Source organism: Misgurnus anguillicaudatus, chromosome 12 (genome assembly GCF_027580225.2).
Source record: "Misgurnus anguillicaudatus chromosome 12, ASM2758022v2, whole genome shotgun sequence".
NCBI lineage: Eukaryota > Metazoa > Chordata > Actinopteri > Cypriniformes > Cobitidae > Misgurnus > Misgurnus anguillicaudatus.
The window spans coordinates 39,527,313-39,544,118 of record NC_073348.2 but is presented as its reverse complement, the minus strand read 5'-3'; the positions used below and the strand labels follow the sequence as shown (position 1 = coordinate 39,544,118).

Genomic DNA, 16,806 nt, shown 5'->3' with positions numbered 1-16,806 from the left:
ATATAAAATGTATAAGTCTGTATAAAATATAAATTTATAAGTATATTTTTTGCAGTTGAAAATATATTTTATTTTAATCTTTTCAAAGAGTTTATTTGTTATATATTTACAGGTTTGTTATATATTTACAAGTTTTTCTTCCAATGCAACATGAATATAAATGCTTTAAAACATATTTATTTTTTAACTATATTTCAGAATATACGTAAAATGTTCCAAAAAAAATATGTCCTGAAATATATTTTTAAATAGGTTTACAAAAATTTATTTTTCATCAATATATTTTTTGGCCATTTTTTAAATAGATTATAAAGCAAGGAAATATATTCACGTTATTCAACATGACAGGTTTAAAAAGGTTAAAAATAAAAATATTTAAACTTCAAAAATATACTTTATAAAATTAGCTTTTTTAAGCATATATTTAAAATGCTTTGGCCAAGAATACATCTCTTGCAATAAGGATTGTAAAATTAGAAATGTATTTGCTTGCCTTTAAAATATATTTAGTTTTAACCTTCAAATTTTAAAATATATTTAGCATATATTTAAAACATAATTTTAGCCAGATAATTTTTTTTTTCATATGGGGGTTACTTAATTCATACAACCACATTTGTTAGTTTTTGTATGATTTGCTTCATACGAATTCATACCAACTCATAATATTTGTATGAATTTCTGTGGGATCAGGCTGGCTATGCATTTACATTTATGCATTTGGCAGAAGCTTTGCATTCAACCTATAAATTTAAGAAGTATTTGCATTTCCAGGGATCAAACCATTGACCTTTGCAATGCTAACATAGCGCTCTACAAACGGGGCTACAAGATGGAAATTAAGCCTTTCAGATTTTTTGTTATATCTACTGGATAGTCATTGTTTAGATAGTGGATAGTTTGTGTGTGCCATCTGAAACTAAATCGGTTAATTCACCTGACAGCAGCTTCAGTGTGCATACAGTAAATCTATAGTACCAGCATGACTGTGTGTGACAGTAAGCTTGATGCATGAATTCACAGAGTATTTCTGATGCTCTCGAGGGAAGCATGTGGATTATGGGGTCCTATCTATCAAGGACCCCCTTGCTCAGGTGTGCTTGCACAGTCTGGGCTCTCCTAAGTCGCTATATGGTTAATTTAATCTCGAGGTTTATTTGGCCATGCCATGATGAGACATTAGAAAGAGTACCTCACCAAATTATACTGACACACACAAAGATGAACTTATTAATATGTAAAATGTGTTAATGTGATTTAGGTGAAACCCTGAGGGTTTTAATGAAAGCGTATAATATCACCGGTCACTAAAAACCGCTATTAAAGAGACAAATCCATATAATATCTAGTATAAATGAATGAATCTTTATTTAAACCTTATAACCCAATATACATACAGCATATCAATTTATCTCCCGGGGGTTATATTCAAATCAGTAGTGAACAATTATGTCATTATGAGATTAAGCTAGAAAAAAACATGCTGTTTTGTTTATTTCTGCACATGGAGGATTTTACAGAGACAGCAAAACGAATAAATGAGTGTTAAACATCTGCTGTAGGCCAATGGGATTTCAGCACATGACTGCAAATCTCTGAACACAGAAATGCTTTTCTTTTGACAGTGTGGTTAATCATAAGTAAATATTATCTTCTTCAGTAGATTACACACATGTACAAGTTTGATGATATTACGCTGTGTGTGTTGTGCAGGTAAAGTCCAAACACTGCAGACCATTGATAAATGTGGTGGAGTCTGTATTCTCCAACCCAAGCATTATTTAATCGAATAGCCATCGGATTTGGGTAAGAAACAGATTACAGAGAACTGATGCTGATCTACACAGAAGTGCATGAAAGGTTAACTCATGCATAAGTGAAAAGATGTCAAATCTTGAGAATGTGAAAGTTCAGAAGGTTGCTTTCAAAGCTCTCGTATGGAAATACTTTTTCCGAAAGAGCAAACAATGGCAACTGGGTAAAATGTGAAGCTTATTGAATGGTCAGTAATGGTCCCTCATAATGGCCACTGGCATTTATGAGTGAATTTGAAGCGCTACAGTACAGTTAAAATAGTTTTTGCTAAAAGACAAGCAAGGCCAAGTCTAGGGGGGTGGTTAGGGGGCTTTGCCCCCCCCAGACATTCCCTATGCCCCCCAAAAATGTCCAGCAAGCCATAAAGTATGCAAATGTGATTGTAACCATAGTCGCAGAAAAAATTGCAAAAGAAACCTAAACAAGAAGAAAATGTGTCAAAAAGCCAGTTTGTCAAGGACATACATATAGATTTGACTTTATTTACAAGAAAATTTTAGATTAACTAAACCATTTGGTTTGCCTATATTTTACCCAATAATGGGTTGAAACAAACAGCCCAACATTTTTTTAGTGTATGAATCCTGTTTCGCTGCCCAACCAAAATTTCCACCCAAGTCCAGCAATCCTAATACCGGGCCTGTTGCTAAAAATTTTATTATCGTATCTCAAGAAAAAATTATATCTAAAACACTCTGGGCGAGGAAATTCATCATTATAATCTAGTGATGATCAAACTAACGTTTTATTTTTTACATTTATTTTTTGACCATAAATATTATATATTTACATGTACTACATACATACACAAAAAAGCTGGGATATTTTCAACCCAGCGTTGGATCAGAAAGGCATGACTCCAGCCATTGGGTTAAATTATCACAGAAATGTTTATATTTGACCTAATAATGGGCTAAAACAACCCATCATAGGTCAAATTACAACCCAACAGCATGGGTTTGTCCCTTTGCCGCCCAGCGCTGGGTTGCAAATAACCCAGCATTTTAAGGGTGTAATAGTAACATGTTATTTTAAAAGTTTAAATATTTTCTAAATTACAAAAAATGTAAGTATATGTACATTAGACATAGCAAATAAATAATAAATTGTGAATCTACACTGCAAAAAATATTTTCAAGAAAAAATGTTCTCAGTATTTTTGTCCTGTTTCCAGCAAAAATACCCAAAAATTCACAAATTAAGATGCTTTTTCTTGATGAGCAAAACGACCCAAGAAAATAAGTCTAGTTTTTAGACAAAACATATCAAATTTTAGTGATTTTGTGCATAAAACAAGCAAAAAAAATCTGCCAATTTTTTCTTGAATTTAGTGTTTGAGAAAAATTCTTAAGATTTTTTTGCTTACTCCATTGGCAGATTTTTTGGCTTGTTTTATGTACAAAATCACTTAAATTTGATATTTTTGGTCTAAAAGTTTTGCTCATCAAGAAAAAGCATCTTAATTTAAGAATTTTAAGATATTCTTACTGAAAACAAGTACTAAGAAAGTTTTTTTCTTGAAATGCATTTTTTGCAGTGTATCCATGATATTGCCATTTTGAACATAATAGCCAATACATATGAACTGTGAACCCTATGTAATAATTCAGATATATGTACTATTTAATATTATCATGATATTATCACATATTTTAGCATTATTAAACAGAAGAGAGTGTTTTAAAGTCAGACTTCGTAACTAAATCCAGAAATCATCACTAAAATAATTTTTGCTGTTGTTGTTTTGTTGCACTTAAGGGATGACATCTTCAAGGGCCTGGCTTTTGGAAAAGCTATAAAAAACAAACTTGTTTGAAAGTAAGTAAGGACACAGAAAAACATTAATTGTACAGAATTCCCACAAAGACATGTTTGAAACATTTCAATTATACAAAGCAAAAATGAAGAAACACCTGGAACATTGCTTGGCACCTGGGACACGCTAACAAATTACCACATCCGCTCAAACGGAGGTGAAATTACACAAAATAATACGATTTCTAATATGACTTTAACAACATGAATCTGATCTAAAAAATATCTTGCTTTTTTCCAACACATCATGACATACAGATGAGGGGATGTAAATGAAATATTTCAGGAATATTTTGAAAGCGGATCAGGAGGTTGTGTTGTTTATGCCAGCAGCCGTTCATTGTTTTAAGGATTTGACTTCCTGTTTCGGCTGAGAAAGGTCTCGTCCAGACGCCCGGGCCTACGGTCACTGTAGGGTGTTTGGGGTCTGGCTGTCGTGTGATAAGGATCAAAGTTGACCACTGCTCAGAACTAAACATCTGCGTTAACAACACATGTCAACAGAACACATTTACAACCAACTCTTCCTGCCGTAGAGGAAGTGAACAGCACGCTGCTGCCGTAGCGACAGATATCAGATATCCTTTTCAATTTTTAGAGGACCGCTATAGAAGAGTTTTAAGAGAAAATGACATTTGATGAATGGGTCATCAGCAACGAAAGGTTTATGAGTAAATCATTTCCTGTTTTATAGCTGATATATCATTTAGTTACAAAAGAACCCTCTCAAGATCCCTTATGACATTATTACCGGGGTCAAGGATTTACTGTAGTCAGGGGTGAAAGAAAATGTGCAGTATATATAACCAGTGATAACATATCCCACAATGCAATGTGCGTACCTTCATCTTTATACAATTTTATTCAAAAATTGAAAATAATTTGACTTATGAGCTGTCATGAAACATTTTGATTAAAAAAGGTAAATGCTATCAAAATAAGAAGCATACAGTTACAAACATCTCTTCATGTACTATGATTTCAAATGACATCATACAAACCAATTTTGTTGTTTTTTCCACATTTAAGGGGAAAATTTTCATTACTGCAACGTGTCCATGACTGGATTTGGGTTCTTTGACATGGAAATATTTATAATTAAAAAAAATCAAAAAAATTAAAAGCTTCAGTGCATGTTATACTATAAACATTTACAGTAAAGAAACATGTGCTATTTGGTGATCATTGGTAAATAATAAGGAATATAAATGTGTTCAAGAAAAATTTTCTCATCCTCCGCAACAATTTTCAAATGTTTAAGCCGTCAAGGAACTAACATTTTCAAAAAAAATGTTGTAAGGGACATAATTGACTGTGACACTCAAGATGGCTACCAGGTAAGCAGTTCTCATTTTTTCGCTTCAGATAAAAGTACAAATTTTGTTTGTCATAGTACCTAGACAACTTTTTAGTTCTCATTACCGAAACATGAATTGTAAATGCAAATATTTAATGTAATATAGTGTTGCGGTAATTATATGTTTTGATTATATCTAAAAAATGTAAATAATTCTATAAGAAATAAAACCTCTAAAAATAATGGTTATAGTAAGTTCAGACCTTAATCTTATATGTGCAAAAAAATGAATTGGTTTCAAGGGCTTTTTAAAAAAAATCTGATGCTGGACACCTTCTAAATCTGGATTTCCTGAGAATCACCAACTAGTTACTGTTTTAGATACCATTCTGTAAGGGATAACGTATAGGCAGCTGGTTGTTGTTGCAAAAATAAGCTCAAACATGTCTTGTATAACACTGAAGGGATTTTGATTTTGAATTTGAAAATATTTTTGCTCATTGAATACAGAACTTCTCTGAGGAAAACAGGTTTCTTTTCGGTTTTCACGAATAAGCAAGACACACACTATTTTGTTTAATCATTTGTAAATGTATTGTTATATTAAGAGACATATTTATATTTAATTTTTGTGTAATGTTAAACTGTACCTGTTAAAATGACGTTCGAGTTACTGCGTTATTCGTTTTAAATGGATGTTATTTCGGAAAAAAACTAACATTCCTGCGCATTCGCGACTGGCCAATCAGAATCAAGCAATCCAACGAGCCGTATAAAAATATATAAGGTATAAAAGCCTGTTGGCATATATCTTCCACACTTTGTAGTATAAAGCCAAAGCAGCAATTCGTTTGAAACCATCTCTGTTTGAAACAATATTACAGGTTGCGTTACATACTTATCTTTATATGCATGCATTAAAAAAACTGACATTTCCTGTGAAATACAATCAGACAGCTCAGATTATAAATCATTATAATAAGTTGTTAAGGCGTGGTGAATCATGGTAAAGTAAGGAGACAGTTTTTTCGTAACTAATCCTTTGCAGAATTAAATGTTTGCTTTACATCATGTACTGTGTATAATAATTATGTATATATAAATACACACACATGCATGAATATATTATAGAATTATTTACATATTTATATATAATGTATTTTCTTATATCTTAAAATTATACATGCGTGTGTATTTATATATACATAATTATTATTATACACAATACACACACACATATATAATGTAAACAAAAACTTTTATTAGTTGCGATTAATCGTTATGCAGCCCTATTTTCCAGATTGATTATTTATGTACTTGCTCAGTTTAAAGTCTGATTGCTTTTTCTCTTTCTATTCATTGGATAATTTTCGACAGGGTCGCATGCGGTGTCTTTGGTTAGTGGCATGTCATGCCAGGCCCGATAAAGTCACAAAGCTCGAATTTGTTACCATCTTCACTCAAGAACTTGGAAACCTCACCCGAAACCCGCGGCCTCCTGTTCAGCCCAGCTTTGGCAGGAACATTCACAGGCCTGAAAATGCTTCATGGGAATTATGACTATGAGCCTATTACAGTTTGTTCTTCCAAATGTACCGGGGGTCTGACGGTCTGGACCGAATACTCCATCTTGGATTGACGGTGCATCTGTGCTCTCAGAAGCCGAGTGTGAAGGGAGAACATTGGTCAGCAGGTCTTCATCCCATCTGTCCATTATGCTGATAAAGAGAGGCAAGAAAAACAAAGCAAACACAAACGAGAATCTCTATGCATAATCACAGCTTAATAAGAAAATAAATGCATGACAATAAATGCAGTTTCATGGTGCGAAGGACCTCATCAGCTCGAAGAGTTTGAATTGTACCCCAAGTCTCCCTCACTTTTCAATGCTCTTGGATGTTTACCATAAAAAAAAAAGAGTGTGTGAGAGGATCTGTTGTGTTTTATTAGTGCGGTCAACCTTATCTTTATAAACCAAATGTGAAGTCGAGTGTCAATCTTTCGCTGCAGTCAGTTCATACAGTTCCTGTTTAGACAAGGTGGGTCGAGTCTTTGTGGAGCTGACATCTGGAATTTACCAAACTGTAAATCCTAAAGCTAATCTAACACAACAGACGAAAAGTTGCTAGAAAAACAATCATGATTTAAGACTCATAACAGCTTCTCATAATGTAGATCTCTTTTACAAAAGATAGCAAGTTTCTGGTCACAAACATTGTTCAAAAATATTTAAATGAATGATTAATTCCAAATAATAATAATAAGAATAAATGTAAAATGCAAACCATGCAACATCATTGCAATAAAGAAAGCAAGAGAAATGTTGAATAAAATTGCATTATTTTTACTTAATATTTGTGTACCATGTAGGGCTGTCAAAAGATTATTCGCGATTAATTGCATTCAAAATAAAAGTTTGTTTTTGCATAATATATATAGAAATCATTTTGTATATATAAATACACACACATGCAAGTATTTAATAAACATTTACATGTATATTTATGTTTATTTATATTTTTATATATTTTATATAATATATTAAATTAAAAAATAAACATAATAACACTCTTAAATGTATACATAAATAAATAAATAAATAAATAAATAAATAAATAAATATATTTATATTTATAAAATAATTGCACACAATGCACATGCAAATATATTATGCTAGCAAACCTTTATTTTGTATGTGATTAATCGCGATTAATCGTTTGACAACTCTAGTACCATGTACTGTATGTGCTGTGTATTTTTATATTGGAGAGATCTTAGACAGTTGACACAACAAGCAGCAAATTTAATGTGTATATCCTAAATGTGACCTTGTTTGAGCAAAGTCATTTTTTGTGATTTAATGTTTTCTAAATAAAATCATCCTATTTAATATCAAGAATATGCAGTGAATAGTTTTTATAGACAGTCACAAATTTGATCAAACATTTAAAATGTGTATCGTGTCGTGCACAGAAACAACGCAATGAGTTTCTTCCTCTCAAAAAACTAATTTTAATTAAAACAAAAATGTTGAATCATTAACAAGTTTATAAAACAGTGATTTAGTTACATAAATAAATTGATATCGGTGTATCAAATCTTAAATTCAACTTCATGAGCATGTCGACACGGGTGAAGTACAATCGTTTACCTTTCATAATAAATAAAACGAAGAAAAATTATAATTCAGTTTCTAAACAAACGAAAAGTAAAAGAGCTACAGACATACCTCTATGGAAGGAAGGAAGGAAGGGGACACTCGACAACGTTTTTGCACCAAAAAATAAAATAAAAAATGAAAATAAAAAACTGCTTTTTAAAGCACAGAATACAGAAGCGTTCAGCTAAAAATTAAAGACAGCAAAGTTGTAATAACCAAAGTCGGTTGGCTTTCATTTTAATGAACAAGTTTGGTAGTTAGAACTCCAGTTTGGTTATTTTAAAGCGTTAAGACAAGGCAAGAAAGAAGGCCGTTTCGTTGAGAAAACCTACAGGAACAACAAAACGTGAAGAAAAAAACAAAAGGGATTACAAAACGTTTCAACAGTCAGACCTGCACAGCAACTTTCTGTCCTGCACAAAGTTAAGATGTCAGCAGATAGGCGTGTACATGTTATTGTGCATAAAAATGAAGCGTCGTCGTGACTCGATTATTGTGGAAAGAAACAAGAGCATCGTCAGGCCAATCACTCCGCATGTCTGCCATAACATCCATACTGTTGAGTCGAAATTTTTCGAGGCACGTCGGCCTGCGTTTCTTGCATTCCCAATTCTTAATGCTAAGGCTTGCCGCTCGGCCGGGCGTCCGTCCGAACCCGATCGTCCGGCGCAGACGCCCAGCGCGCAGATTCACTGCCCGATTCCAGCCCCGACAGCGCTGGCTATGTTCAGAATAGCACACTACTGTACTAGTCATACTATTGCTGCAGTATATACTACGTATACCGATTCTCTGTATGCATAGAATAACATATGCAAGCAGATATCCAATAATGCAAGTTTACTTTATTTCTGAAATGTTTAGCGTGGTTAATGCCTACTTGTAATTGAAGTAAGTAAGTAGTATACAGTATATACTGCGCAGTAAGCAGTACACGATTCGGAACAGAGCCCGAGGCCCGCGTTTAGTCCCTCTGATATGTTTTGTTTTAAACCAAGGTACTGCAGCTTCAAGTATTTTGCATTACATAGAATATTCTTTATAAATTAGTTAACGTATACATTTTTTCAATATTCAGACATATACTATCATATATACAGTACAATAAAATGCTCTCATTCTTTTGCGTTCATGATCATTTTCTCTTTTTTTCAGTTTTTTTTTGTTTCGTTTTCAAATAGAAATCCCTGAGAATGTATGTCGACAGTCGCCAAGTTTCCACAAGCGCAAGCACAATGGGTTTATAAGCGTGAGCGTGTGACATGCTTTCGGACGAAACAGCACTGCAAAGATGCGCGATTAGCCTGCTAAACGGAAAAAATACGAAGAAAAGTCCCGAATGGTTTGCCGTCTTCCTAACACTTCTTTTAGTACACTGTTGGTTCAGAGAGGAGTAAAGCTGAAGCCATATGAGGTACTCGTCACTTAGGATGGAGGTGTTGTTTGGTTTAAAGCCATATTTCTTCACTTTGAGGCTGTGAATGTTAAAACAGAGAGAGAGAGAGAGAGATAATCGGAGTGCTGTGTGGACCTTCGCCACTGGACAACATATACTCAGTGTGTAAACCGAAACACGTTCGTTTCGCTCTTAACGTTCCCACGCTTTCATACAAATAAAAGGGAAACACACAAACTTCCACAACATGACAACGTTCCATTTTTTTCCATTTTTTATAAGTCTATACACATAATACCGGTGTGGTTCGTATTGTTTTTGATGTCGCCGTTCTTCCGACGAGAGCGCTAGCCGAAGCGCTCTCGGACTAGCATCATGAGTTTCTTTTTGCCTTTGTAGATCTGTTTCAGGTTGTCTATGAACTGCGTGAACTGAATGTGTCCGTCGTGCGCCATGAGAAAAGTCTCTCGGGCTTTGCTGAGGAACTCGATGAACTCGCTGTAGTGCCGCGGACTGATGTGCGTTAGCCGCGAGTGCGTCGTGTTGATGTAGGCCCCGATCGTGGCGTCCAAGAGCTGTCTTAGCGGGGCCTTGTCTAATGACATCAGTTTCCCAGAATTCCTGCGGCTGTGCAGCGCCACCATGCCGGGCGTGGTCAGCGTGCAGCGTCGCAAAATGTCCGACAGCACGGTGGCGCATTTGACGCTTTTCACGACTAAGGGGATGATGGACGCCAGCTCGGTTTTACCCAGCGAGTGGCTGAGCGCGCACGCCCACAGCACGTCGTTGATGGCCGGGTGCGTGTCCTGGTTGTAGCTCAGGTTCAAGTGGGCCATGGCGAGAGTCGCCAGTTTGTAAGCGCGCATGGGGTAGCCGCGGTGCTCCATGTAACGCGCGATGGTGAAGAGCTGCGTGTAGCTCATGCCCGTGGTGGCCGCGTCCAGCACGATTTGGTAGGCCGTCTCGAAGGCGATGTGGTCCTTCTCGCAGAGCGTCAGGGCCGACAGGGCGCAGTTCTGGGGGTCCTTCATGGCGCACTGCAGGGCTAACGTCCGCGCGCTGCTGGCCAGGTTCTCCTGCTGATGGCAGTCCAGGTGAAGCCGTACGATGGTGCTGTTGGACATGACGGTGGTGGCCACGATGCTGGTGGCCTCGGTGGGCGTGAAAAGCGTGAACCAGCTTTGCATGATGCTGTCCAAGGCGTAGACCCCTGCGGACACAAGACGTTATTAGACTTCCAGAAAGTCAACAAGACATTCAAATTGTTCGTGCATGCAATACTTATACAACATTGGTGATATCTTAATGCTTCTGAGTAATGGTGCGTTCACACCAGACGCAAAAGAGGCAGCAAGCACGAGTGATTTACATGTTATCTCAATGCAAAGATGCGAATAGGCATCCTGCGGCGTGGGAAGAGTGGCAAATTGAGCGCCAATGCGTGATTCGTGCGAGTTGCATTGGCGGATGTTATGTCAATGCAAAGACGCAAATAGGCATCCTGCAGCGCGGTAAGCGCGGTGAATTGAGGCTATGTTTACATTAATGTGTTTATCCTTTAAAACGCGTTACTTTATGCCTTTCATTTACACTACACCACCATTTTCCACCCTCATAAACGGATTTGTTTGCAAACGCTGCAGATCCGGTTTTAGTTTGAGAACTCAGACGTTGCGCCGAGTGTAAATGAATGTAGACGGAGTCTTATTTAAACGAACAGCTGATGTTAACGTGACAGCGCATCATTTTCAAAGTAAAAATTATTTTTATTCAGGTAAATGGAGATTTGCAAGTTTTGCCAAAAATAGTAAACATCTACCAACTAGCTATTATAAACGCTACATCGGATTGTTTTAACGTGTATCCTTATAGATAATGTCTTTTTTATCTTATATTTGAGTATTATTGGGTTTGAATATTGTTGTAATGTTGTTTATGTTTTGTTTAAATTTAGTTAGTTTATTACGAAAGATAGACTGTAATTGGGAGAATTGTAATAGGTCAGACATTATTTTCGAGTTTAATTTTCTACTTTAAAATGAATTTCGTTTCATATAATTTGTCTCTTAATTTTAATCGATGTTTTGTTGATAAGTTTTGTGAATATAAATTAATAAATCAACGTCATATTAATATTTAATGCTCGTTTAGCCGATTGCGCTTTTTGCTTTTTCTGTGTTGCTAGCGGAGGACGTGCACGGACCTCTCACACTTTTAAAAATTAACGTCGTATTAATTTGTATTGATTAATTGCACACTGAACAGCAACAGGTAAGGGAAGATAAGTTATTTGGTGTTTACCTCTTGCTATGTTTGATTGAAGTTTGCATTTGCTGAAATTTATTTTTGCTTCAAGTTTAGTAATGCTCATTTCAATGCTTCCTTTTTAAATCATAAACACCTTTCTGTTTGGTTTATAACATCAACATTAACCTATTAATCAGATTAATATGTTGTAGGGGGGAGCTTGAACAATATAAGGCTTTCCCAAACACATTTTTTTAGGTTCAAAAATAGTGTCTGTTTTAGTTGCTTGCAAAAATCGGAGTTGAAAAATCGGAACATTGGAGGATTTTCGTGCTGCGTTAACCAATCAGGAGCTTGCTCTATCAGTGATGTGATTACAGGAAGCGAGCGGAGGCAGAAAAACAAAACAACAATGGTAGACAATTATCATCACTATACGAGACACGTTCGTACTTTTACAGGAATTAAAAGGATCTTGGAAGAAAGTGAGTGAGGAGGTCGAACAATCTGGTAAGTTTACTCTTTTTGAGCTATACAAGTCCATCCCATGACGCGAATTCAGGCGCGAACGTCTCAAAATTACTAGTATTTCACACACGACTTTCACAAGCTAATGAAGCGAGTAAACTCAAAATTTTCAAGCGCGGTTTTGCCACCTTTTACATGTCTGGTGTGAACACACAGTTACAAAGACTACTAACAGCTGAATGGCTCAAACTCACCGACTTCTGTGGCACACGTGACCAACCATCGCACCATCTCTCGTCTCCGCCAGTTCAACGTCGACAGCGTCATACGCATTACCTGTGATGCATACATACCAAAAACGTTATAAAATCCTAGACGTGGGCATAAAACACTAAATATGTGGACAGATGGTGGATACCTGAAGACCCAGCTCCAGAGAGACCTTCAGCAGTGTGATGTCTGGTAAGCTGTCCATGAGGGTTGCTATCTTAAAGGCATCCTGCGCCAATTTGAAGATATGAGAGGAGGAGTGAATGTTCTTCTGGATGGACTCTAATACTGTCTCTAACCTTCGTGCATCACCTAGAAAAGAAAAAAAATGATGCAAAATAATGTTATTACAGAGACAATATAAATAAATAACCACATGCAAGATTTCTCCTTTATTTATTTCTGAAAATTCTGAAAATTTTTTGCAATGCATTCTTCTTCGCTAGTAGGCAAATCCATAACTTTGTAAATATTTCATAAGATATAAACAGATTCACAAACGTGATGGAAATTTGATGTGACTGCCCATTATTTTAAACACAGCAAACATTCACTAGTGACCTTGGGAAAGCGCTCCAAATCCGTTTTCCCTCCCGACTACAGAGATCCATCACACACAGCATAATGAGACCGTGAGTCAGCATCTGAGATGCTGAGAAACCAAAAGTAAAAACACTGAATTCTGGGATGAGATTTCTCCTCATCAGACGAAGATCTGTTTTGAGAAATCAACCGATTTCAACCCTACACTGCGGTGTGATCAGATCTTAAAAATAGCTCTGCAAATTTGCGACTTCTCCCAGCTTGTTGTTTCTCCAAACCGAAGAGACGACTCCCGATTTGATTTTATGGCCTGGGGTTTGTTGTGCGCCCCGTGGAACCAGTTTGCTAGCGGAAATGCGGTACACAGGCTGCCATTAAGCAAACAGCGCTGTTGTCAGAGTAATTGCAGCCTGCGTTTGATTGATGGACACGCAGGAGAATGCGATGGTCTAACCTTTGGCGGCAGTGAGCATGGTCGACGCCAGCTCGCACTGCTGGGACTCGATGTGGCTGAGGGTGAACCAGCGCGGGTAGCGATTGGGGACGACTGACACTATATGGTGAGGGCGAGACATGTCGCCAGAAGGAGCTGTGGATTCCAACACTGGTAACCTGAAAGAGAAAAGAGATTGATGTATTTAGCCAAACAAAGAGCAATGTGATTAATCACAACTTTAGCAGAAATACACTACATGGGCAAAACCACTTGGACACTTTCCAATAAACACGTTTATCTATACCAGAATTAACAAATATTAAGGGTCACCTGATATGTCAGTGAAGTTTCAGATCCAAATACCCTATAGATCATTTTTTACAATATGGATCATCACCAAATCTGGGGCACCACTGACATCCACTGTAGGAAAATATAGCCAGATCTGTTTTCTTAGAAACATTTTATAACACAAAGTATTTCCATTTCTGTTCAGCAGAACAAAGAAATACAGAATTTAGAGTGAATAAATGATGACAGATTTTTAATTTTTGGGTGAACTATGCCCCCAATTTTCAACATGTAATATTAGTCTCAGATGTCCCCAAAATTTGTGTGTGAAGTTTCCGACCCAAATACACTAATACATATTTTATTACAATCTTGGACATCATTGACTTACATTGTAGAAAAAAATAAAACTGTGGAAGTCAATGGTGCCCCAGATCTGTTTTCTTAGAAACATTTTATAACACAAAGTATCTTTATTTCTGTTCAGCAAAACATAGAAATACAGGATTGAGAGTGAGTAAATGATGACAGAATTTCATTTTTGGTTGCACTATCCCTTTAATAGTCACCTAATATGGCAATTTTTCAACATGTTATATTAGTATCAGATGTCCCCAGCATGTGTCTGAAGTTTCAGATCCAAATACCCTATCGATCATTTATTACGATATAGATCAACACCCAATCTGGGGCATCATTGACTTACATCGTAGGAAAAACTATTACTGTAGAAGTCAATGGTGCCCCAGATCTGTTTAGTTAGAAACATTTTTAAAAATGTCTTATACAATTGAAGATGTAATTGAGTATATTGTCTTCAGCAGAACAAAGAATAACAGGATTGAGAGTGAGTAAATGATGACAGATTTTCATTTTTGGGTGAACTATTTCTTTTATAGTCACTTAATATGGCAATTTTCAACATGTAATATTAGTCTCAGATGTCCCCAGAATGTGTATGTGAAGTTTCCAACCCACATACCCTAATACATGATTTATTACAATATAGATCATCACCCAATCTGGGGCACCACTGACTTCCATTGTAGGAAAAAATAATACTGTGGAAGTCAATGGTGCCCCAGATCTGTTTTCTTAGAAACATTTTATAAGGCAAAGTATCTTAATTTCTGTTCAGCAGAACAAAGAAATATAGGATTGAGGGAGTAAATGATGACAGAATAAAATTTTTGGGTGAACTATCCCTTTAAAAGTCACCTAATTTTCCAATTTATCAACATGTAATATTAGTCTCAGATGTCCACAGAATGTGTCTGAAGTTTTAGATCCAAATACCCTATAATAATTTATTACAATATGGATCATCACCCAATCTGGGGCACCATTGACTTCCATTGTAGGAAAAAAATACTGTGAAAGTCAGCGGTGCCCCAGATCTGTTTTTTTTAGAAACATTTTCATTTTTATCATCTTCAATTGTATTTGTGTTCAGCAGAACAATGAAATACAGGAGTGAGAGTGAGTAAATTATGACAGATTTAACTAAGCCTTTAATAGTCACCTAATATGGCAATTTTCAACATGTAATATTAGTCTTAGATGTCCCCAGCATGTGCCTGAAGTTTCAGATTCAAATACCCTATAGTTCATTTATTACAATATGGATCATCACACAATCTGAAGCACCATTGACTTCCATCATAGGAAAATATAATACGGTGGAAGTCAAGGGTGCCCCAAATCTCTTTTCTTAGAATCATTTTATAACACAAAGTATCTTCATTTCTGTTCAGCAGAACAAAGAAATACAAGATTTAGAGTTAGTAAATGATGACAGATTTTTTATTTTATTTTAGGGTGAACTATCCCTTTAATAGTCACCTAATATGCCAATTTTCAACATGTAATATTAGTTTCAGATGTCCCCTGCATGTGATGAAATGAAAATTCTGTCATTGTTTACTCATCCTCATGTTGTTGTAGACCTGTATGCATTTCTTTTTTCTGATGAATACACAAGAAGATATTTTGAGAAATGATGGTAAACACACAGCATATAGTGTCCATTGACTTCTATAGAAGGAATAAAAAATATGATGGAATTCAACCTAATAGTCACCTAATATGGCAATTTTTCAACATGTAATATTAGTCTCAGATATCCCCAGAAGTTTCTGACCCAAATACCCTAATACATAATTTATTACAATATAGATCATCACACAATCTGGGGCACCATTGACTTCCGTTGTAGGAAAAATAATACTGTGGAAGTCAATGGTGCCCCAGATCTGTTTTGTTAGAAACATTGTTCAAAATACTTCTCAATTGTATATTCATCTTCAATTATATTTGTGTTCAGCAGAACAAGGAATAACAGGTTTGAGAGTAAGTAAATGATGACAGATTTTTCATTTTAGGGTCCCTTTAAAAGTCACCTAATATGGAAATTTTTCAACATGTAATATTAGTCTCAGATGTCCCCAAGAATATGTCTTAAGTTTTAGATCCAAATACCCTATAAATAATTTATTACAATATAGATCATCACACAATCTGGGGCACCATTGACTTCTGTTGTAGGAAAAATAATACTGTGGAAGTCAATGGTGCCCCAGATCTGTTTTGTTAGAAACATTTTATAACACAAAATATATTTATTTCTCTTCAGCAGAACAAAAATACAGGACTGAGAGTGAGTAAATCATGACAGAATTTTCATTTTTGGGTGAACTATCCTTTTAATAGTCACCTAATATGGCAATTTTTAACATGTAATATTAGTCTCCCGATGTCCCCAGCATGTGCCTGAAGTTTCAGATCTGAATATCCTATAGATCATTTATTACGATATAGAAAGATCAACACCCAATCTGGGGCCCCATTGACTTCCATTGTAGAAAAAACTAATACTGTGGAAGTCAATGGTGCCCCAGATCTGTTTTGTTAGAAACATTTTATAACACAAAAAATCTTCATAGCAAATGAAGAAATGCAGGATTGAGGGTGAATAAATGATAACAACATTTTTGGGTGAACTGTCCCTTTGAGATTTGTGCTCATGGAAATGATTGTTCATTACAATGGGACGTCCCAATACTTTTATC

The 16,806-nt window shown here is 35.8% G+C and overlaps 1 protein-coding gene across 1 annotated transcript in view; it reads right to left on the bottom strand.

The window, feature by feature from the left end:
- Positions 1-7,915: 7,915 nt before the first annotated feature.
- Positions 7,916-16,806, bottom strand: part of zswim6 (zinc finger, SWIM-type containing 6) — a 79,981-nt gene continuing 71,090 nt past the window's right edge. Inside the window, exons 11-14 of the mRNA XM_055207472.2 lie at positions 13,466-13,623; positions 12,617-12,780; positions 12,453-12,534; positions 7,916-10,693 (exon numbers count right to left, since the gene is read on the bottom strand). Coding sequence (XP_055063447.1) covers positions 9,831-10,693; positions 12,453-12,534; positions 12,617-12,780; positions 13,466-13,623 — 1,267 coding nt within the window. The 3' untranslated portion in view covers positions 7,916-9,830. The remainder of the gene's footprint in view (positions 10,694-12,452; positions 12,535-12,616; positions 12,781-13,465; positions 13,624-16,806) is intronic.